This window comes from Aspergillus homomorphus (assembly GCF_003184865.1).
Source record: "Aspergillus homomorphus CBS 101889 unplaced genomic scaffold BO97scaffold_46, whole genome shotgun sequence".
Classification (NCBI taxonomy): domain Eukaryota; kingdom Fungi; phylum Ascomycota; class Eurotiomycetes; order Eurotiales; family Aspergillaceae; genus Aspergillus; species Aspergillus homomorphus.
This window is the reverse complement of record NW_020291932.1, coordinates 29,074-49,683: the sequence shown is the minus strand read 5'-3', so window position 1 is coordinate 49,683 and position 20,610 is coordinate 29,074. Positions and strand designations below refer to the sequence as shown.

Genomic DNA, 20,610 nt, shown 5'->3' with positions numbered 1-20,610 from the left:
TTCTTTTTTCTCTCCTTCTTCTCTCTTCTCTCCCTTATTTCTTCTCCCTTCCCTCCTCCCCTTCTCCTCTCCCTCCTCTCTTTCAACCCTCCTTGCTTCTGGGCCGGTAATCTTGAAATGATTCCACCGCCCACGCTAGCTTTTCATTCCTACTATTACCGGTCCATGCCTTGCCAGTCATAAGCAAGTATCAAGATGCGGGGAGTACAGATTTTTTCTGGCACATCCCACCCTTCCCTGGCGGAGACCATCTGTGAGCGATTGGGCACCCAGCCAGCTCGAGCCAACCTCGGGAAATTCAGCAATGGCGAGACCAGAGTAGACATTGGCGTCTCTGTTCGGAACCAAGATGTCTACATCCTCCAGAGTGGCAGCGGAAAGATCAACGACAGTGTGATGGAGCTGTTGATTATGATCTCTGCCTGCAAGGGTGGCTCCGCAAAATCTATCACAGGTACGTTTGAGAACTCTTTCTCTTTACCTCTCAGTTGTTTCATTTCTACTCCCCTTTTTTCTGTTCCACCTTGTTCAATGGGCTGACTGGTCGCTTCCTCATACAGCGGTCATGCCGTATGGTCCTGTTTAGCTCATTCCTGCGCATCTGATACTGACTCACACGAGGTACTTCCCGTACTCTCGCCAATCCAAGAAGAAGAGCCATCGTGGCGCCATCACTGCCCGCATGTTGGCCAACCTCCTCTCGGTCGCTGGAGTGGACCATGTGATCACCCTGGATCTACATGTGAGTCTGATCGCCGTCCCTCACCCGGGGGCTTCATATGCCGTCTTCGAATGGAATTCTTACCGGGATCCATTGAATCTAGGCATCGCAAATGCAGGGCTTCTTTGGCAAGCCGGTGGACAACCTATTTGCCGAACCTTTCATTGCCCGATGGATTCGCATGAACGTCCCCAGCTGGAAGGAGGCCGTTGTTGTGAGCAAGAATGCCGGTGGCACCAAGCGTGTCACGTCCCTCGCCGATACCTTGAAGCTCAACTTTGGTATTGTCACGACAGACAGACGGCGCCCTAAGGTCCCTATGTCGATGACGGATAGCACCGTCTTCTTCGACTCGATTGAGGAAGAGAGCACCGCCTCGTCCAAGGACCAAGATCCCTTCGCTTTGCACATCCAAAGCGCAAACAGTGATAACGGCCAGGGCGAAGACTTGAGAGAAGAGACCAACACCAACATGGAATCTCTCGTGGCGGCCAACCTCCTGCGTCCAGAGACCCCGACAGGCGCTCGCCGTCCGTCGGAGTTGGAAGCTGCACATGAGTACACCGATGTTCGCGTTCAGGACGTGATCACCGGCCGTCTCGTCCAGGGTCACCTGGTCGATGATGACTATCCCTCCACTGGTCCCACTTCTGTACCTGCTTCAGGCGAAACAACCCCAGGTCAGAATGCCAGCGGCGAGCCCTCGGAAGCGGTCCCCGAGTCGATGGTCAACTCCCTGATCTCGACCACCCCTTCCCTTCCCGGCGATCACGCTCTGGGCGGCTCGTTTGATGCTGCTGAGTCCTCCGACGAGGAGGGTAGCGTTGGACGTCACGCTGAACAAGAGAAAACTATTACTCTTGTCGGCGACGTACGTAACCGGACCGTCTTTATCGTCGATGACATGATCGACAAGAGCGGATCATGGATTGCTGCCGCGGAGACGGTCGTCAAGAAGGGCGGTGCGAAGAAGGTCTACTGCATTGCCACCCACGGTCTCTTTGGGGATGAATCTCTGGAGCAGATGGAAGCATGCAAGGCCATCGACTATATCGTCGTCACAAACACCTTCCCTATTGCCCCGCAAGTCGCCAAGAAGTCGCAGAAGTTGATTGTCATCGACATCTCAAGTCTTTTAGCGGAGAGCATCAGGCGCCATCATTATGGCGAGAGGTCAGTTTTCAGTCCACATCCCCCAATTCTCAGAAATGTTTGCTAACGGCCACCGAAGTGTTTCGGCTTTGTTTCATCTAAATGACTAGATGCCCTGAGTATTGCATCTCAATTCAAGCGGACATTTCTTTTACAACCTTTCCCCTTTTCCCCCCAATCATCCATATCACGAGCGTAAGCGAGCTGGGTATCGGATAAGATGATGACTAAAGACAGTGATGACGAGTGTTTTGATGATCTTCTCCATATTCTCTGCAGCGGGTGACTCTTTTCTAAACTTGCTGTGTTGATGATGATGCATGCATGCACATAAGACCAGTCTATGTGGTGATACACGGCAGGATACCTCTTCTGTTATCAGCACCTAAATACTGAATGATACCATTAACCATATGAGCATCGATGTCTTGCTCGGGCGGGCTCACGGCTATAGGGGTTGGGTGACATGATTATTCCCAAGCACGGGAACATTGGCTCTGATTCTAATTCTTCAGAGAAATTGTTTCACTGTCAAGTTGGACCAGGTCCAATGCTTTCACCAGTGTGTTTCACACATTTTCTTTCGTAGGGCGGTCAGTTCGAGCAATCGACCACAACATCTATCAAATCAAACCAGCGATGCAGTCCACTCTGGGTACTGCAGGGGCGTCCTGTTGGAAAGGAGAATCATTCTCTGGACCTGAGCTCACAGGATCGTCCTTAACGGAGCGTTGGGAGAGCAAAATACCGGTCCTTTGCGGACGTCTATGACCTGCAAGCCTTCCAGCTTGTAGGAAGTAGGCGTATTGCACTGGATCGATCGAGGAACGAAGGCACCAGTTTCTTTGGGGGTTTGCCCTCATGGCCTCGGCCGGTGGAACTGGTGCAAGAGAACATCTCGAACACCATCGTACCTGTCACAGCAGTTTTGTAAAAAGAAATCCCCTTCACTTTAGCTGAATATGATCAATTCAAAAACTCAATCTCTCCTGGCTATCCGCCGTGATCCCAGTCTGTCTACATCGTCACTCGATTGGAAAATCGCGTGTCTGCATCATGCGCCCTGTTAACCGTGTATCAGATGCAACTCGCGACCGATTGCAGAAATAGACACGACTGCAGGTAACCTGACTCCGAAAAGTAGGGTCAGCGAGACATCCGATTCTCTTTCGGCGCTCGGTGAGCGATGCAGTCTTCCTTGCCAGAATCCTGATCGAAATCTCCCGACCCGTGTGTCTCATCTCAGGACGACCTCAACAAGGCCACGACAGTGTAGCCTAGCGGCGTGCAGCTTGCCAGCCGGCATAGAATGAATCGGTTTTCAATTCGATTGACATTTGAAAAGAATGGGATGGCGGTGTGCATGAGCCCGACAGCCGAACGCAGGATTGGCTCGTTTGCTATGCGACGCTGGACAAAGTCGAACCCAGAGCCCCTTTCATTTCCTGAGACATCTCGCGATCAAGAATCCCATGCACGTCGTTTGGCAAGGCGAAGCGACTCTTCGAATCGGAGGGTGGATCGCTCCGAAGGTTCTAAGGGATTTACCTTTCGCCTTGATGCGAGTTCTCTGCGGGCGAAGATGAGAATGCTACTGATCCGGAGAAGAACGGAGAACAGTGATGCTAAACTTTGGCCAAGCCCTTCATGCATCACAATAAAACATGGTAGTGTAGAGAATGCCGTTGTTCTGGCCCGGTCGAGCGGCACGTCCAGACAGCTCGTTTAGGGAGCGCCACTTTCCAAATTGCTCCTTCGGCATAAGCTGAAGAATTGGGCTCTGCGCTAAAGTGAAGCGCGTGGGGAGCGCCGAATCACTGGGGGCGGTTTTTCCGGTGTGGTCCCGAGCATAGGACAGAACGAAAAGACGTATCAAGCAGGCAAAAGTACCTTGCGTCACCTAGACCAAGAGCAAACGCTCGATCCCGGTACTGTGGGGGATGGAGCGAATTAGGGGGCCAGTTGAGCCCGAAGCACGATGGCGCAGAATTCATGTCCGGGAACATCCCCGGTAGATCAGGGAAGCTTTGCGGCTAGATGACCAGTAGTAATCCATGGTTCCTGAAATAAAAGAATTGGCTGCGGATGCGCGCAAGTGGTTTACGTACTTTGACCAAGGCATTGGTGAATTCAGGCCTCGACATATGAGAAGGATGCTATAGATACCATCTCGGTACTTTCAAGGCGCTGAAGACATGGATTTGACAAGGTCCAACCCTGGAGCGTCTAATGATTTTTATTTGGCGGATGTTTAGTCCAACCACAATCGATTTCGATAGCGGCTGAAGCAATGTGGCTTCTTGTGTCCCCGCCATGCTGACAGGAATCGACCCGCCTGTCAAGCGATACCCACCGCACTTGATCCTAGCGTTGGGTCAAGTCCAGCCCTCTCGTGTTCTTTCTTAGGCCTGAGAACTAGGGAACGCTCGGAGCACTAGAAGCACCGCGTGTCGGCTTCCGGACTGCATGTGCATTTCCTTCCGAACAATACTCTGTTCGAAGCCGCAATGAAATAGATCACCAAGAAGGAAGAGGAGTGAAATCTCGGCTCAATACCAAATTGTGGTTGAGCTCTTTTTCATTATCGTTGGCGGGATCACCAGCTTGGACTTTGGTGCTCATCTACGGGAAGATCGGCATGCCCAAACAAACGGTAGATAGGCGGTGGGCTTCCACCTCGCATGCCTTCAGCCATTCGCGGCCTGAAAAAATCACAAAAGACGGTGTCTTGGCGAGTAGGCAGTCCAGCAACTTCATATACGTAGTTTCGGCAGGTCGTTCACCGTCCTGGCTCGGGGTAATCTTGTCTTCGGTTAATGTGGGCAAGGCAGTGTAGGTAGGCTCAGACGATAGTACGGAGTCTCGAGGACTTTTTGTTCTCCATGTCCCCAAGAGCCTGCCGGCAAGCCACCAGGAACTAACCTGGTTGGCGGGTGCGGGTCGCCTGCAGAAGCACGGCGCGATCGGCTTCGATCGACAAGGGAAGACAGGAACAAGCATGAGTGAATCGAGTAGTGACGTTCACAAGGATCTGGCCTGCTTGTCCAACCGCCAACGACGCCCCCAAACGTTGAGCTCTGCAAAGGCGGGCTGGGAACAGCTGCAGGGGATGGTTCCGAAACCATGGATGTATGAACGTTAAATCTCAGTGCTTTACTCGGCGCATCGGGTGGAGCTCAGGCCAAACTGACACCCGATAATGGGGTGATGAAGAATTTAGCGTCATGTTGTTGTCGCTTCTTTGGGATTGTTTGTCTTGGGTTGGGAAACCCCTGCTATGTAAAGAGGATCGGTTGCACCGGCAGGCCGACATCGCCTTCCTGCCGTGGGCCGAGAGGCCAAAGTTTAATGGGAGCTGGAGTCGGGTTCAAACAAAAGGCAAACTTTCTTTGCAATTGCTAGCTTTAGCATGATGATACATTCGGGGCAAATAACTGGGTTGGGCAATGATGGGAGGCACGGCAATTAATTGCGAGAGTCCGGATTTGAGATGCACAAGTGCCGATGGAGGAGGTTCTAGAAAAGTGGGCTCGATTCATGACGTTCGGCCGAGGTCATGGAAGGATTTAGCTCCAGCAGCCCCCCTGGGAAGGCAACTATAGCAGAGCAATTAATAGCAGCAGACGATCGACGGGGACGATAAGAACGAGCGATGAGGGGGAAGGATTGGTCAGGAAGCACGCATCGGAGTGATCGAGAATTCCAAGAACCAGGATTTGAACAAGGCGGAAGGATTGAATCGTGATGGATGATGATGCATAGATTGGAAGCAGAAGGAAGTGGATTCGAAAGGATTTGGTAGGGATGGAGGGGAGTGATAGAGAGAGTGATAGAGAAAGAGAAAAGTGACAGAGAGAGGGAGGGAGAAAGGGAAAGCTTGGAGGCGGCCGGGGCTCGGGGGACTAGACAAGGAAAGAACAGACAGGAAGGAATGAAGGAAGGAAGGAAGCAGATCGGATCGGATCGACACCCGCCAAACACGCCAAACACGCCAAACAAAGTCAATTTTTGCCCCTTTTAGACCTTCTTTCTGGGAGCTGTCCGTCCAGTTGGCTGTTAGACCAGTTGACATCTACTATACTTGGACTTGAACTAGAACTAGGATGATGATGATGCAATTCAGGGGAAAGTTCTCAACCCCAACCCAACACCAAACTCAAAGCCTAAATTAAATGAACAACCAAGAAAAGGAAATCCTCGGTCAGTCTCAGTCTCAGTCTAGTATAGTCCTCCTCCTGTCTGTAGTCTGTACTGCAGTCATCCACTTAGTTGGGGCCCCACCAGCGACGACAGATCATTTTTTTCCCTGTAGAACCTCCACCTTCAGACCATCCAGTCGGATCTATTCATTGACTAGACAGATATTTTTGACAAGGGTAGGATTACTCGGTAGTTAGTGACGGACTGACTGTACCTTGGTCAATTTGGCTTTCGATAGAATTTATTTATTTTTGGCGATTTCTTTTTCTCTGCAGGCATAATCAATCATCCTTCCCCATGGTTCCTTCTTCCTTCTCGATCTCTAGATCTCTCACTCTCCACTCCTAGTCCCCATTCCCACGGAATTTCTTCCTTGGGCTGCTCATCGACCTATCTGCTTCGATCGCACACTTTCTCCGTCCCCATCGCCCCTGTCGGATCCTATTCATCATACCGTGGTGCTGTGGCCGACTCCACTGCAATTAATGATCCGTCGACCAGGAAGCAGGCCGGGTACGTGCATTGTGCTTGCTTGCCTGCCGACGGTGAGAGCGGGTTCCATGCAACTGGAAGGCTTCTCGCCTGAGTGCTTCTGGACCTCGTACTCCAGACAGGGACTGTAGGTAATTGGAATTGCTCTTTGAGACACGACCATTCCGAAGCTATGCAGCCAGCCCATTGTTGAGAAAAGAAAGCAAAGATCTCAGAGCCCTACCTCCTTTCCAGCTCTCAACCCTATATATACTATGGATTCGTTGCCCTTCCGTTCTTCATTATTTCTACAACACCACAAACAACACATTGGCAGCTCTCCTTCTCTACTCTCCGGATCGTCGCATAATTCAGATCCTCGCTCCTTTCTACTTAAGAAATTCTTTTCCCCTTCCTCTCCTCCATCCTTCATTCCTTCCTCGAACCAACCGTGTTCAACGGAACCAACCCTTGCCCTAGAACATCCAACATCTCTTTCAGTCCTACGTAGTTAAAGGAACACCAATTGCCCCTACACCCCAAGCTAGACTGTCGAAAGTCACCGACAAACCACTTCTCAACCCACATCCCGTTGACAAGTTCAGGTAAGAGCATGAGACCTTCTGATCCGAATCTTTGCGTCTCGTACATGAGGAGCGGTAGTCGAATTGATGAACTGACGGACATCGATGCGACTAGAATACAACACCATGGCCAACCAATGCTCCGGTCACCGTTTCGCCATTGTACAGGCCACGAACGGCAACATCCTTACCTGGCGCTGCTCTGACTGCAACTCCGGCCCCTTCGTTGCCATCTGGCAATGCAAGATCTGTGGCCATTTTCGCTGCAATGCATGCCACACCGCCAAAGCATAGTGCTTTCCTTGCCTCGAAAGATCGGTAAGTGCCACTGGTTGGATACAACGCCCATCCGCTCACAGTAACATACTGTGCACCTGTTGTGGAACAAAAAGGAGACTGACGTCGGGATTGTCTAGTGCTTGCCCTGGGCAGATTCCGGGAAATCTGACGACACCACCACAGCGTTGTTTTCAATGCATGACTTGCATCTGCGATTAACAAAAAGCACCCCATGCAAATCTGTCGTATGATGGATCACCCGTTCCACACTTTCATGCTTTTTTTTTCCCCCCTTAATAGGTTCCATTTCTTCCCTTTCCGGTCTTCATTTCTTACCTGTCACCTGTACCACCCCACCGCAGGTGGCATTCTTTTACTCCGGACGTCGCTTCTAAACGAACCAACACCCCCGGATATCTTATCCATCTACCCCTTGCGAATCGGAGAGACTCCTCGATGCACTTTTCATGTTCAACAGATCATGATTGAAGGGAGAGATCCGACCTCCGATTCTGGCTCACTGCAAGTGGGAGAGCATTTCACATTCCAGAACAACCAGGAGCTGCATTGTCTCTGACTCGCAGTCTCCTGCGATCTCCAACAAAAGTGATCTCGCGCATTTTCCGATCCTTGTTTCCAGCGACTGCTTTTTGTCTGATTTCAGCCTGTCTCGCAAAACGATCCTCTGCTTTTTCGTGTTTTGTCCACACAAAGCTGTTCGCTCTAGAAATCGCATCGCTCCGGCGTTCAGGAGTAGGGAAAACGGAGGAGGGATTGTCTTTGATTGACGACCATGCCATATTTCAGCCCGGGTGTTTGTTTCCTGTGTCCTTATTGTCAGGATGCTCGTTTGTTTTCTCTGGTGTTCCGTGACCCTCTGCTCCAACTTTTTTAGATTAGAAGACTATCTTAGACTTCCCTCGGAGGAAGTATCATCTGCGGCGACGCATCTAATCCTGGATTTATCTCTTCCACCACTTTTATCTAATAAGGCATCAAGTCTTGAATTCTACATCGACCCAAGACAATCCGGCCGGGTATAGATGTATTTGGCATTCCAAACTTCTGACAGAGACATCTTTATCAATCATTGCACTAAGCTATATGCAATCAGCGTATCACATTTCCCTTATGGGCCCAAGGGCTAGATAGACACCTTCCTACCAATGCCCCCTGCGGATTGTCCATTACCTATTTATTTATATGCACTAAGCTCTCCTCGATCTGAATACCACATTTCTCCCGCCTCACCCCACCCCACCCTAACCAACTGACAGAGTGGCAAACTAACGCCAAACCGACATACACCCAGAACATCGTGGACCCAAACCGAAAGTCTAAATCCACAACCCCACTCGCTCAATCCTGAGACACACACAGCACCCCACAGCCTTTCCAAATCATGTCTCTACATCAAACCCAGTACTATACACGAGATACACCCCAGTGAAGCGCAGCACACACCTCGATCGAAGTCGAAGCTACCTGAGATACCATGGCAGTTTAACTTAGCCGCGTATCTATAGCGCGAGTACGCCAACCCTTTCAACACGACACAGCTCAGCCCAGCCCAGCCAGCCCAGCCCGAGGTGTGATAGACTTACTAGTGGAAAGGACGGAAGTCAGCTCCAGCACTGCGTGAGCGTGTGTAGGGGTGTCTTCCATCCTCCCTCCCTCCCCCTGAGACAACGATCCTGCGGACAGAGCTCCCTTGCGTGGTCTTGAAGATTAGGTAGATCTCTTTATACTTTGCTTCGCGGATGCGCGCGGGACTGATTGGGTGTCGGGTGTGAGATTGCAGTGCAGTTGGGAGGGGGCATTACCCTTTTGGTCGGTGTGCAGATTGGATGATCCTGATGGATGCTGAGGACTGTGGGATCGGTTATGCTTATTCTGAGTAGATGGTACTAGGTACTGGCTTCTAAGGGAAGATGCAGGTATGGTGCTGGTATAGGTACACCTAGGGGCTGGATGGGGATCATGGATGGAGACAAAGCGGAGTCTGGTATCTCTACCGGTTGGATACACGGCCACAGGCTACACACCAGATTATAGTATCTAGATCTACACGCGTGCCCTTTACTCTGCCGAAACTGGACCATTGCGAATGTACATCGCAGATACAAAGTGATTATTATGGGAATAGATGCGAGGCCATAGATATCACAAGCAAAAACAATCAGGTGTAAATACTCTGTGTGCATGCGTCAGTATACATCATGACTGGGATCATTACCCATTCAAAAGAAAAATAAACTCACCTCGGTGATCTGGTTCACCTGCAAACCAGGTTCAGCCATATTAGCATCCTTCAAAAACTCCAACGGCATCCAGACCAAATGACCCTTGATCTTATCGAGCTTCTCGCGCACTTCCTTGATGGGCTGGTAGGGATCGAACAAATGTCCCTGCTTGTTTCCCTTAGGGCAGAAATTGTCGTAGTCCTCGAAGGTGTGGATGTTGTCGTCAGGATCGGCACGGAAAAGCATCCGGTACATATCCGTGTTGGTGGTAGCCTGGCCGGTCCACATCTCCCAGAGTGCGTCGTTCATGGGATCCGTGACAAAGTCGTTCTCCGGCCCTTCGAGGATCTGATTCATGCACGTGTACGGGGGCTGGGCATTGGGGTGTTGGGAGGCATCGTATTCCTGCGCAGGGAGCAGGCCGAGATGCTCGCGCCACAGTTGGCGACGCAGGGTTGCTGCAAGGCGGGCGGCTTTGTACGGCTGGCCGTCCATGGTGCTGTCGATGTAGTCTTGGTCTTCGACAACGATGGCTAATTCGCTGTCGTGATAGCCGCATTGGGACTGTGGGGAGTAGGTGGAATAAGTTAGCTGCTTTGCTGGCAGGGGGCTAATGTAGGTGACTGCAAGGGGAGATGAAAAAGGGCTTACCCGGTCATTGATGTTGGCGCTTCCACAAATGGCGATTCTGTCATCAACAATGCACACCTTACCGTGCACATAGAGCTCCTCTTGGACAATGTTTTCCTTCTCGGCTTCGGGGTCGCCGCCCCAGGGCTCGTCAGACATTTTGCCGCCGTTGAGCATCGTGGTGTGGGCCACGGTGTCATTACCCTTCAGGCCCTCTTGCTCCTTATGGCGTTCAAATTGTTCTTCGTACTTGCGCAGCTGCGCGATCCGAGCCTCCTTCTCCTGTTGGGCGTTATCGTAGCCAACTTCATGCCGGTCTCCTTCGTTGTCAATGGCCGGATGAACACTGTCGCTCATGATAGATTCCGCAATTCCACGCTGGATGTCGTTATACGTCACGCCTGCCTCTTTTTCCAGGTGTTCAAGAGCTGGGGTCTTGTTGATACGGTCAAAGGCACGCAAGTTGAATAAGAAGACGTGTTCTGATCATGTTAGATTCCAGTTTGTCGCAGATGGCGTAGCTCGACCTACCTCTCGGGTCCACACCCTGGGCAGCGATCTGCCCGAAGATGGAGTGCTCTCCGCGATGGATGGACTTATACTGATAGTCCATGATCGCTCGGGTGCCGGTCGCTGCGTTCTGTCTGAGGTCTCCTGCAAATCCGGGGATAGCGGGAATGACAATGATGACTCGGAACTTTCTTCTCTCCTTAGCCGCTCGAACAACTGCATCCACAATTGAGCGCCCGATTGTGTTCAGAATGGGCGCTTGCTTGTCTCCCGTGGCAGTGACTAGGCATGATTAGTAGCTGCAACTCTAGGAGAAAATTATGCCGTCTTACTGAAGAATTGGTTCTCAATGTAGACAAAATGCTGGGCCTGGCCGATAACCTCCTTATAGGCATTCTGAATACTATGCTCGTTCAGAATACCACTGCTCCAATCAGCGCTGCTGCGCACGATCTGTGCCCGCGCAAACCCTTGTTTGCCAAGGGGCTTCGTGTCAAGAGGCTTCAGGGGATGTTGCACGTAGTCGCCGCAGGGGTATTTCGGGCGTTGTACTCCCACTAGATCCTCGTCCTCCCCGGTGCGACCCTCGAGCATAAGCCAATCAACGCCATAGTCCCGCTTATACTTGTCCCTCTTAATGAAGTTCCAGCGAAGAACAAAGTGCTCGGCAATGTCATACACACAGTCACCCATCAAACCCATGGCAACATCATGCCAAGGCATCCGGCCGTAGTCCGCCTTGCTGAGCTCGTTCTGCTGCCAATCTTGCACGCTCTGGAAATCCATGATCCGGTTGTTGTTGAATTCTTGTCCCGGGAAGATTTCGTCCCTCAAGTTTGACGGGTGGACATCCGCGAGGGGGTGCTGATGGGCGTCCCATCTTCCGAAGCACAGATCGATACCTCCAATAAACGCCAGCGCATAATCAATGACAATGAACTTTTCATGATGGGCCTAGCAGATCCAAAGTTAATTCACTCCCGAAGCATGCGTGGGCGCAGACATACCCAATACAGTGTCATATCCGCAGCATTCTCGAAGATGTTGTGATCCGGATGTCTGAGAACTTTGATGTTCCCGTATCCGGGAGATCCCTCGGGACAGAGGGCACGCAAAGCGTGCTTCGTATGGGCCGAGTTACAGGTCAATGCTTGATTCACCTAAGCATGTTCGGTCAGCGACTGTGGCAACCGTGCAACCGTGGCGGCTAACGAACCTCCTTGTACACAATGACGTAGATCTTCACACCGGCCTCGGCGCGGCGCTTGAGGACCTGATCCAGCCGCCATTCCTGCTCCATGAACGCAGGCCGGCGGAGGAAGAGCTCTGGGGAGAGCCACCAGTCGGCGATGTAGATGACCTCCTGGGCTTCTTCTAAGGCGATGGAGACCGCCCACATGTAGTCCAACGCATCGACATACCATTTGACCCTGTTACCCTCGCGGATGGGAGCGAATGATTGAAAGCGGTTGGCCTCGGAAATGGCGGTTCTCTTGCGGTCTGTCTCCTGCTCGTGCGCTTCATCGTGGCGATGATTGGGATTGATGATGTTGAAGAATTTGCCGACTTTGTGCTTTAAATGCGATGCCTTTGCCTCGAAACTCTCGATATGAGTGTCTGTGCCCCGACGGGTAATTAGTCGAATCCACAGAGGGAGAGAAAAGATTAACCTTTGAGATGCTCCTCCAAGTGATCGATCTTGTTCTTAAACTTCTCCATCGTGATCCAGCGCGATAGAGAAGTAGGTCCTCTTGAATAGCTATGAGGAGGGGCAGCGCAAAAACTGCAGCAACAGATGGACTGCAGCTGAAGAGAAAAAGAATGGGGAAGAGAAAGAGGGGGGAGAGGGGAGGGGATCCACCGACGATCGGAAATCAATCAGGAGATAATAAAAAATGGACGAGCCCGTTCACGGTTCTGCCTGGGAAATGTTCCAGATTCGCCAAGGCGATCGGCATGAGGCAGGGACCAGTGAGATAGAGTCAAGTGAGGTAATATTATCAGATTGTAATATGGAGACCTCGGAAGAGCAATCAAAAGCCAGCCCTGAGTCCTGGGCGCAACACACCGTGTGTGGGATGACATCATTTCCAGCCTTAGAAGGTTGTGAGTTGCGGCCTGAGGTGTGGAACCTCTCGGAAAAGGCAGGCAGACCAGGCATCATCAGGTATCATATCCAAAAGTAGAACTTCTTCTTTCCTCCATTCCAGGATCATCGGCACTGCTGCATCCTGCACACTGCACACAAACTACTAACACTAAAGAGCCCCAGTCTGGTCTAGTTCCGACTATTCTGTCGACTTCTGCATGTCCCTGTCGCGTGTCAGTGGATTTGCCTCGGGTAGACTCCACCGTCATCCACTGGGTGCTTTCCACCGGAGTTGCTGCTAGCCTGCTACACATTTCCGTCATCATCGTCACCATCGTCATCCTCGTCGTCTTATGTCTCGCACATGACCATAACCCCCGAATCCTTCTTCATTGGCAGTTACACTATGAGCGCATCACGCAATCCCTACAAGGATGACATTGACTTTACCACCCTTGCGCTCCAATCCCCGGATTTTGCTAAGTAGTGAGTCCACACATCCCACCACTTGATTCGCCATAGCTGCAAAGGCTCAGAAGTCAAAAATCTAGTCTAAAATCCAACGGGCAATTGGACTTTACCGACCCCGGTGCTGTCAGGTGGGTCCACGATGCGAACCGACAGAATGTCCAAGTCACCGCTGACAGATATAGACAATTGACCACGAGTCTCTTGCAGCGAGATTTCGACCTGAAAGTCGACATTCCTGACAACAGACTTTGTCCGCCGGTATGCAATCTTGACTGACTACAGAATACAATGCTTAGCTTGCTAATCAGGTACAGGTCCCGAACAGGTAAGCAAAAGGCACACATAATGACCAGTAGTTCCCACTTGGTCCTGATACAGTAATGGCAGGTTGAATTATATCCTCTGGCTGCAAGATCTCCTCGATACCACGGGCGATGACTACCGGGATAGCTATGATCCCGATCAAAAAGTCGTGGGACTTGACATGTACGTCACTTAACTCCATTGTTAGTTCGAACATTAACCAAGAAGCCACAGAGGGACAGGATGTTGCAGCATCTACCCCTTGTTAGGATGTTCCATGCGGCCCCAATGGAATTTTGTAGCGACAGGTTAGTCCGTCCTCGTCGCCGCAAACATACCAAGCTCACTCGTACCATAAAGACATTGACAAGGGCAATATCGAGTCGTCACAAGCGAACATTTCGGCAAACGGGCTCGATTCGCGCATCACAATCTACAAGACGGACCCAGAGGATAAGCTCATTCCGCTAGGCACGAAGCTCAAGCTTGACAGGTCCGTTCAGCAGCTCATTTTCGTATATCCACTACCTAACCTGCAGAAGACTAGACTTCACCATGTGCAATCCCCCCTTCTACACTTCTCGAGATGAGATGGTAGCGTCAGCAGAAGCCAAGGAGAGGCCGCCTTTCTCGGTATGACCCACCGCCTTCCATTAACGAGGTAATTCGCTCACTCAGCCCCTCAGGCATGCACAGGTGCAGAGGTCGAGATGGTGACAACAGGTGGAGAAGTCGCGTTCATCTCCCGAATGATCGAAGAGAGTCTCCAGCTGCGCGACAGAGTACGTTGGTACACCTCGATGTGCGGCAAGTTGAGCAGCATCTCCGTCTTGGTGGAAAGATTGATCGAACACGGCAACAACAACTATGCCGTGACAGAGTTTGTGCAAGGCAACAAGACCAAACGATGGGCTTTAGCCTGGTCCTGGACTGATCGTCGTCCGACAGTGGTATGTACCTTTCTCTGCGGACCACCAGTGGCGCTGGACTAACTCCTGACCGCATAACCAGGCCGTAGCCCGAGGTATCCCTGCAATCCCAAAGCACCTTCTCCCCTTTCCCTCCGAGTACACCTTCACAACCACCACCGAGTCTATCGCCGACGTAGCTGCCACAATCAATGCAGAACTCGAAGCCCTCTCCGTCCAATGGGTCTGGCGTAAGGACCTAGCCATGGGCGTGGGCTTCGCGATGCAGAATGTCTGGTCTCGACAGGCCCGCCGCAAGATGCGCAATCCAGAAGCAATGACCGATCAGGCCCCGATCGAAGAAAGTAAGGCCGCCCTCGGGTTCAGGGTGCAGGTCAAGAAAGAGGCCATCGACGAGAAAGGGCTGAAGGTGATCATCAGGTGGATCAAGGGAACAGATACCGTCCTCTTCGAGAGTTTCTGCGGCATGCTAAAACGGAAGATAGACAGCAAGCAACGATCTGATACAGCCCCAACACGATCGGACGAGTAGAATAATAACAATGGGCATGATGAATGAGAAACAAAAAAGTGAAAAAGAGAAAAAGAATACGAAATTCAATTCGGAACATGAACAATCGTGACTAGAACGGCCCGCTTCTCTTGAAAACTGGTACCCAGCTTCAAATGCTACGAGCCCACACTCTATATATGCAAATCAACAACAGAATCTATGCACTTCCCACCTCAGACTGCAAAGCCTTCAGGCGCTCCCACCCCTCGGAATCCTCCCAGAAATCCTTGCCCTTACCCAGGATACCACGCACTGCACTGCGGGCCTTGAACCTCCAATCCTTAGCCACCATCTCCGTCTCCGCCTCTGCAGCACCCTCTTGGCCCTCCTTGTCCATGGGACCGTACCGAGCGTATCCATCGCGGACCAACCGCTCCGTGGCGCGCACAACCTCCAGCCACTTCTTCTCGTCGCCCATTTGGAAGGCGCCCTGCGTGGACGACGCGACCGTCGCGCGCCAGGCCTTCTCATGCGCCTCGAAGGCCTTGGACGGCTGGTCCCGCCACTCCTCCACGCTCGCCACGAGGAGCCACAGGGGCGCGGAGTGTGTGATCAGCGGCACGATACCCTGGTCGATCAGCGAGATGATCTGACCCGGCACAGTACCGCTGCGCACGATCTTCTCCGCCGATGGGCTGTCGTCCACGCGGATGAGCAGGTCCTGGTAATCATAGGCCCGGACCAGGTGGTCGACCAGCATACCCAGGATGGGCATGTCGATGCACTTCTCGCCCTTCTTGGACCCGACGAGCTCGATGAGGCGCCGCTGCGCGGTAACGACGTCACGGAAGGGAGTGAAGGGCGGGGGGATCGAGGCCGCGACGGTGAGCATGTTGTCCCAGATGCGGGCGTCCGTGTGTTTGAGGGAGGCGGCGCGGTGGAGCGCGGCCAGGGCCTCACGCTTGCGTTTGTAGGGGTCCTCTGGGGCCGCTTCTTCGTCCTCACCTTCTTCCTCATCGTCGGCGAGGGGCGCTTTGGGTTTGGGTGGTTGTTCGGAAATAAAGGGGGTGTCTTCGTCGGGTCTGGGGGAGCGGAGGATCGCGGCCGCCAGGTTACTCCAGGCTTCGGCGTCGGTGTCTTCGAGCTGGACGGTGCGTGTGAAGGAGAAGATGGCATCATCCCAACGGTGGAGTTCGAGCTGCACGCATCCCAGAGCGAACCAGGCGCCGTGGTTGAGACGGTTGATGTCCAAGCTTTTGCGGTAGGCTTCTTCGGCCTTTTCGAGAGCCGGAGGCTTGAGAGTGAGGTAGTGGCGGGCCAGGGAGCGCTGGGCGCGAGCGTATCTCTGGTTAGAAACCTCCCAAGCCCGCTCGTACATGGCCGGGTCGGTGTCGATATCACCCAGGATGCAGAGAAGGCGGGGAGCATCAGCGGGCAGAGGAGACAGCTCGGGTCCTTCGAATTTCTCGTTGTCATCATCGGGGTCCTGACCGGTAGGCTGGTAGAGCTGCTTGCGGACCATCTGTCTGGCCTTGTCCTCTCTCTCCGTCGCAGCGTAGCAGAGTGCAGCCTCGGCCCACATCTGAAGACGCTCGTAGATATCAAGCGCCGTGCGCAGACCGCCGAGATTGACCCATCTGGTAGCAAGCTCGGCCTCGAGGTCCCATCGGGTGGAAAAGTTCATAAGCCACACGTATTGCAAACGCTCTGCGGCAGATGCGGACTCGGACTTTTCAGGACGCGGCAGGAAAGTTGTGGGTGCCTCGACAGAAACACCGGCTTGTTCATCAGAAGTGGCAGTATCAGCGATGACCTGGTCCACGAGTGCTTGCATCTGCAGAACAGCTCTTTCGACAGTTCTGGATCTGTGGCCCTCAACACGACTACGCACCAACAAAGCCTGAGTGTAGATCTGCCAGTTCGAGCTGCCTCCTTCCAGGACACGGGTAGCGTAGGGCGCCGTCTCCTCGCGGGTGATACCGTTCTCGGGTGCGGTATTGGTGATAGCCGATGCCAAGGCAAGAAGGATGGCGGAGTCGACGGGTTCGAGTTTAGGCTGGTCGCCGGGGTCGAGAGATGCCAACGCCGGGGGTAGCGCCGCTTCATCCTGAACAGTCACCTGCTTTCCTTGAGACTCTTCTCCGTCGGCCTTGGCGAAAGAAATAGACTCCAAAAGTGTATCATCGTTGAGATCAAGGTTTTTCGGACCAGACGCGTTCTCGCTCTTGCCGTTGTTCTCCGACGAGTCGGCGCTCTTGGCCAGGATGACAAGCTGACTGACATCGCGCTCCTGGAACTTAGTTCTCTTACCCAGTTTACCCGTCAAAGCAAACTCGAATTTCCGTTCTTTAGCGGCCTGCTCGAGGTCCGCGCGGGCCTTTGCATCGAAGCCGTGAACGGTGTGGATAGTTGCTCTCTCGAGCAAAAACCCTCCTCGCTCCTGCGCCGTGCACTGGGCGCTCAAGATAACCTTGCTGAGGTCCTCAAGCTCGTTGTAAATCAAATCCTGCAGCGTACCAGTCACCTCCGACAGCATCTTCTGGTGAAGGAAATTGACCCGGAGTCTTGCCGTCCGGGCCACCAGGGGACCGTTGACGACCAGAACATCGGTATCAGCCAGCAGGGCCTTGGCGACAGCGAACAGCTCGACATTGGGGGTCAGCTTGTACGCTGCCTCACCATCGACGGAGAGGTTGCGAATGACATGGGCACGAACGGCTCGGAGAGTGGCTGCGTCGGGTCGCAGAGCGGCGGGGATGATGATGTCCGCGGGGCCGAAGGTCAAGGGTGGGCCGGTCACGTTGGACTGCAGGAATCCGAAAAGCGCGGCCAGAGCAATGTGCAGCAGCTGCGAGCGTTGTTGTTCGGACGTCAAGCCTTCCAAAGGCGATTGCGTGACCGCCTGTACCCTTTCGGACAGAAAGGTGGTGTAGGATACCTCGCCCTTTGCAACGCGACTCAACACACTCTCATCGGCATTGTGTCCAAAAACCTCCTTCGCGAGCGGCAGCTGCAGTATAGGAACGATCTCGGCGTCTGCGAGCGCAATGGGGTCGTAGCGGTCCCTCAATGAGGATGTCTCGTCGAAAGCGGTGCTTAAGGACGCGGGGTAGGTATCAGCGGTATCGGCCATGTTGATGGTTTCAAACGAGATGTTATGTCTGGCGTAGAAGGGAAATTGGAGGAATGCGAAAGAAATCCTGCGATGATCTATGGTAGTCGCAAAGTGGGGAATTCAGGTATGAAAGAATGCTAATCAGGAAGAAACAGAGCAGGCTCTTCACATTGGCAGGTGGCTAGATATTATGCGAACAATGCAACAATCATCAATCACAGACGCATGCTATGCGTTCTCAAAAGATCAGGAGGCTAGCACACGATGAGCCTAAATCCCCAGCACGACCGTGTCAACGAAAGCAAAGGAAAGAGATGGACAGGCACAAGTGGGAAAAAATGGCGGGGTTTTTTTCTGCCGACTTTATCGATAAGGATACCTCGGGCGGTGACGGCACAAAGCGACTTGGGCGTGGCAATTAGCATTCTCCCCGCAAGCTGAACCCATAAAATACCGCCTACAACGCTATGGCCACGCCCTCGGCAGCAGCAAGTATATACAGGAATGATCCGTTGCTCACTGCACCGGCAGCTGGGCATGCTCCCGCAGGATCCTATTAAGCCCATCGCGCTTCACGCACTCATCAAAATGGAAGCTATGAGCCAATTCGTCCAACTCCTTCTCATCCAACCCGCGGAACAACTCCGCGAATTCATCCACAAACGTCGCAGCCAAGAACGTCTGGAACACCGCACGAAGCAGATGGCGCTCTGTTCCCCAGGGGGTCGGGTAGGCCTCCTTCGCGCGAGGATGAACCTTATCGATCCAGTCGACCAGCGGCTTCAGGGCGGCCGCGGGCTCAGGGAACGGGGCCCGGCCCCAGGCATCCAGCCAGAGCTGGCTTTTCTTGTCCAGGAACGGCTGGATGCGCTTGTTCCATCTGCTGTCGGAATTCGTGTGGATCATGCCTTGCAGGCCGATATCCTTGTAGAGCCAGATGGACCAGTGAATCCGGTACTTGTCGTAGATGCGCAGCTGCTCGCCGAGGAGGTTATATCGCTCCTCGTTGATGACGTCGGCCTCGACCTCCGTCCGCGGATTCTCGTACACGGGGCCGAACTCCCCGTTCCAGATGGCGGTGCCGTGCTGGTTCATGAACTCGACTTTGCGGAGGTACGCGCGCTCGAGGTACTCCTTTTGCTCTGGGGTGCCCTTGTACCGTTGACCGGTTGGGAAGCCCATGGACTAGAAGGTGTCACGCAATGACATGACGATTAGCCCTAGCACCGCGCAGCAAGCCAGTATAATCAAGCCCTTCCCGAGTCCCCGAACCCCCATAATCCTTCAAAGAAAGGCGGAGGGAGATACATACCGCATAATCATGCATGGAATAAACACAATTCGGCAGCACGCGATCGAACCCCTTCCACTCCATGGAGAAGGTATTCCCATCCAACCACAGGATATGCTCCGGATCGACCTGGCGGATCGCCTTCTCAATCCTCTCATAGAACGCCGGGAGCCGCACATGCGCCGGATCGCAGGGCTCATTGAGGGGATTATACCCGGCCACCCAGGGATTCGCTCGATAGCGAGCCGCGATCTGCTCCCACAGCCACACGGTGCGGTCCTGGTGATCCTTGTAGTCCCAGAAGGCGGCATAGTTGGTGGGGTTGTCCGAGTGCCAGTCGGGGTTCTGGCCGCCGGGCGTGGTATGCATGTCGAGGATCGTGTAGATCTTTTGTTTGGCGCACTTATCACACCCTCCCCATTAGCTTTATCAAACATGAAACACACACACAAAGTTCAATCCCTCAATGCAATATCCCGACAGAAATACTCACAAGATCAATAACCCGATCCAAATGCTTAAAGCCACTTTCCTTCAACACGCGAGGGTTCATGTCATCCTCCAGGTGCCGGAAATTGAACGGGATTCGGAGACAGTTCAGCCCGAGACTCGCGTAGAATTTGGCATCGGCTTCGGTGAAGAAGTACTCCATCCAGCGGTCGAAGAAGAACTCGTATTTCTCGGGGCCTAGGACCTTGCGCATGGCGGTGCGGTGCTGGGACTCGTGGCCGGCGTATCCGGTGATGAAATTCTCCATGCTGGACGAGAGGGGGGAAAGTTAGTCAGTTAGCTAGACAAATGAAAGAAAAAAAAGATTATGATAAGTCGTGATGATGAAAGACGAGTTGCATGCAGAGGAAGCCTACTTGGCCCATCCGCCTAGGGCAGCTCCGCGGAGGAGCACTTCGTCGCCATTGCTGTCGACTACCTGGTTGCCCTTGACTTTCAGAATCCCGGTGGACATCCTGTCGTAGCGGCTATGTACTGTACAGGGTTCAATTCGGTACGTAGATCGAGGGCGAATTCGTTGGGGGGTGTTTGATTCTTGGCTGTGCAGGTCTTGGTGCGGATTTACACAAAGGTTGAATGTATGAGCTCAGACAAGCTCGAATACCGCAGCTGCTTGCTT

The 20,610-nt window shown here is 52.9% G+C and overlaps 6 protein-coding genes across 6 annotated transcripts; 3 read left to right on the top strand and 3 right to left on the bottom strand.

Annotated features, from left to right (window-relative positions):
• The first annotated feature begins 27 nt into the window (after window positions 1-27).
• On the top strand, window positions 28-2,328 carry BO97DRAFT_480507 (ribose phosphate diphosphokinase subunit PRS1). Its single transcript, XM_025700760.1, has 5 exons — window positions 28-454; window positions 561-570; window positions 622-742; window positions 825-1,894; window positions 1,953-2,328. The coding sequence occupies exons 1-5, from the start codon at window positions 196-198 to the stop codon at window positions 1,981-1,983; spliced, it is 1,491 nt and encodes a 496-aa protein (XP_025547712.1). The 5' UTR covers window positions 28-195; the 3' UTR covers window positions 1,984-2,328.
• Window positions 2,329-7,254: 4,926 nt separating this feature from the next.
• On the top strand, window positions 7,255-7,422 carry BO97DRAFT_437496 (uncharacterized protein; the record flags this gene model as incomplete). The annotated part of the gene is made up of 1 exon (XM_025697852.1): window positions 7,255-7,422. One exon carries the CDS (start codon window positions 7,255-7,257, stop codon window positions 7,420-7,422), a length of 168 nt encoding a protein of 55 aa, XP_025547711.1.
• A 1,984-nt stretch (window positions 7,423-9,406) lies between these two features.
• Window positions 9,407-12,634, bottom strand: pldA (putative phospholipase PldA). The gene is made up of 8 exons (XM_025695814.1): window positions 12,461-12,634; window positions 12,007-12,407; window positions 11,798-11,950; window positions 11,123-11,744; window positions 10,812-11,072; window positions 10,302-10,762; window positions 9,669-10,214; window positions 9,407-9,601 (listed from the first exon to the last, which is right to left on the bottom strand). The coding sequence occupies exons 1-8, from the start codon at window positions 12,507-12,509 to the stop codon at window positions 9,587-9,589; spliced, it is 2,508 nt and encodes an 835-aa protein (XP_025547710.1). The 5' UTR covers window positions 12,510-12,634; the 3' UTR covers window positions 9,407-9,586.
• Window positions 12,635-13,285: 651 nt separating this feature from the next.
• Window positions 13,286-15,114, top strand: BO97DRAFT_353827 (DUF890 domain protein; the record flags this gene model as incomplete). Its single annotated transcript, XM_025692068.1, has 10 exons — window positions 13,286-13,365; window positions 13,431-13,478; window positions 13,533-13,608; window positions 13,665-13,675; window positions 13,738-13,836; window positions 13,888-13,961; window positions 14,014-14,146; window positions 14,193-14,286; window positions 14,340-14,603; window positions 14,665-15,114. The coding sequence occupies 10 exons, from the start codon at window positions 13,286-13,288 to the stop codon at window positions 15,112-15,114; spliced, it is 1,329 nt and encodes a 442-aa protein (XP_025547709.1).
• Window positions 15,028-18,451, bottom strand: BO97DRAFT_199739 (TPR-like protein). Its single transcript, XM_025690522.1, has one exon. The coding sequence runs from the start codon at window positions 18,206-18,208 to the stop codon at window positions 15,293-15,295; it is 2,916 nt and encodes a 971-aa protein (XP_025547708.1). The 5' UTR covers window positions 18,209-18,451; the 3' UTR covers window positions 15,028-15,292.
• BO97DRAFT_460287 (glycoside hydrolase family 5 protein) lies at window positions 18,327-20,445 on the bottom strand (the record flags this gene model as incomplete). Its single annotated transcript, XM_025699333.1, has 4 exons — window positions 18,327-19,375; window positions 19,503-19,883; window positions 19,975-20,239; window positions 20,348-20,445. The coding sequence occupies 4 exons, from the start codon at window positions 20,443-20,445 to the stop codon at window positions 18,707-18,709; spliced, it is 1,413 nt and encodes a 470-aa protein (XP_025547707.1). The 3' UTR covers window positions 18,327-18,706.
• Between the last annotated feature and the right edge of the window lie 165 nt (window positions 20,446-20,610).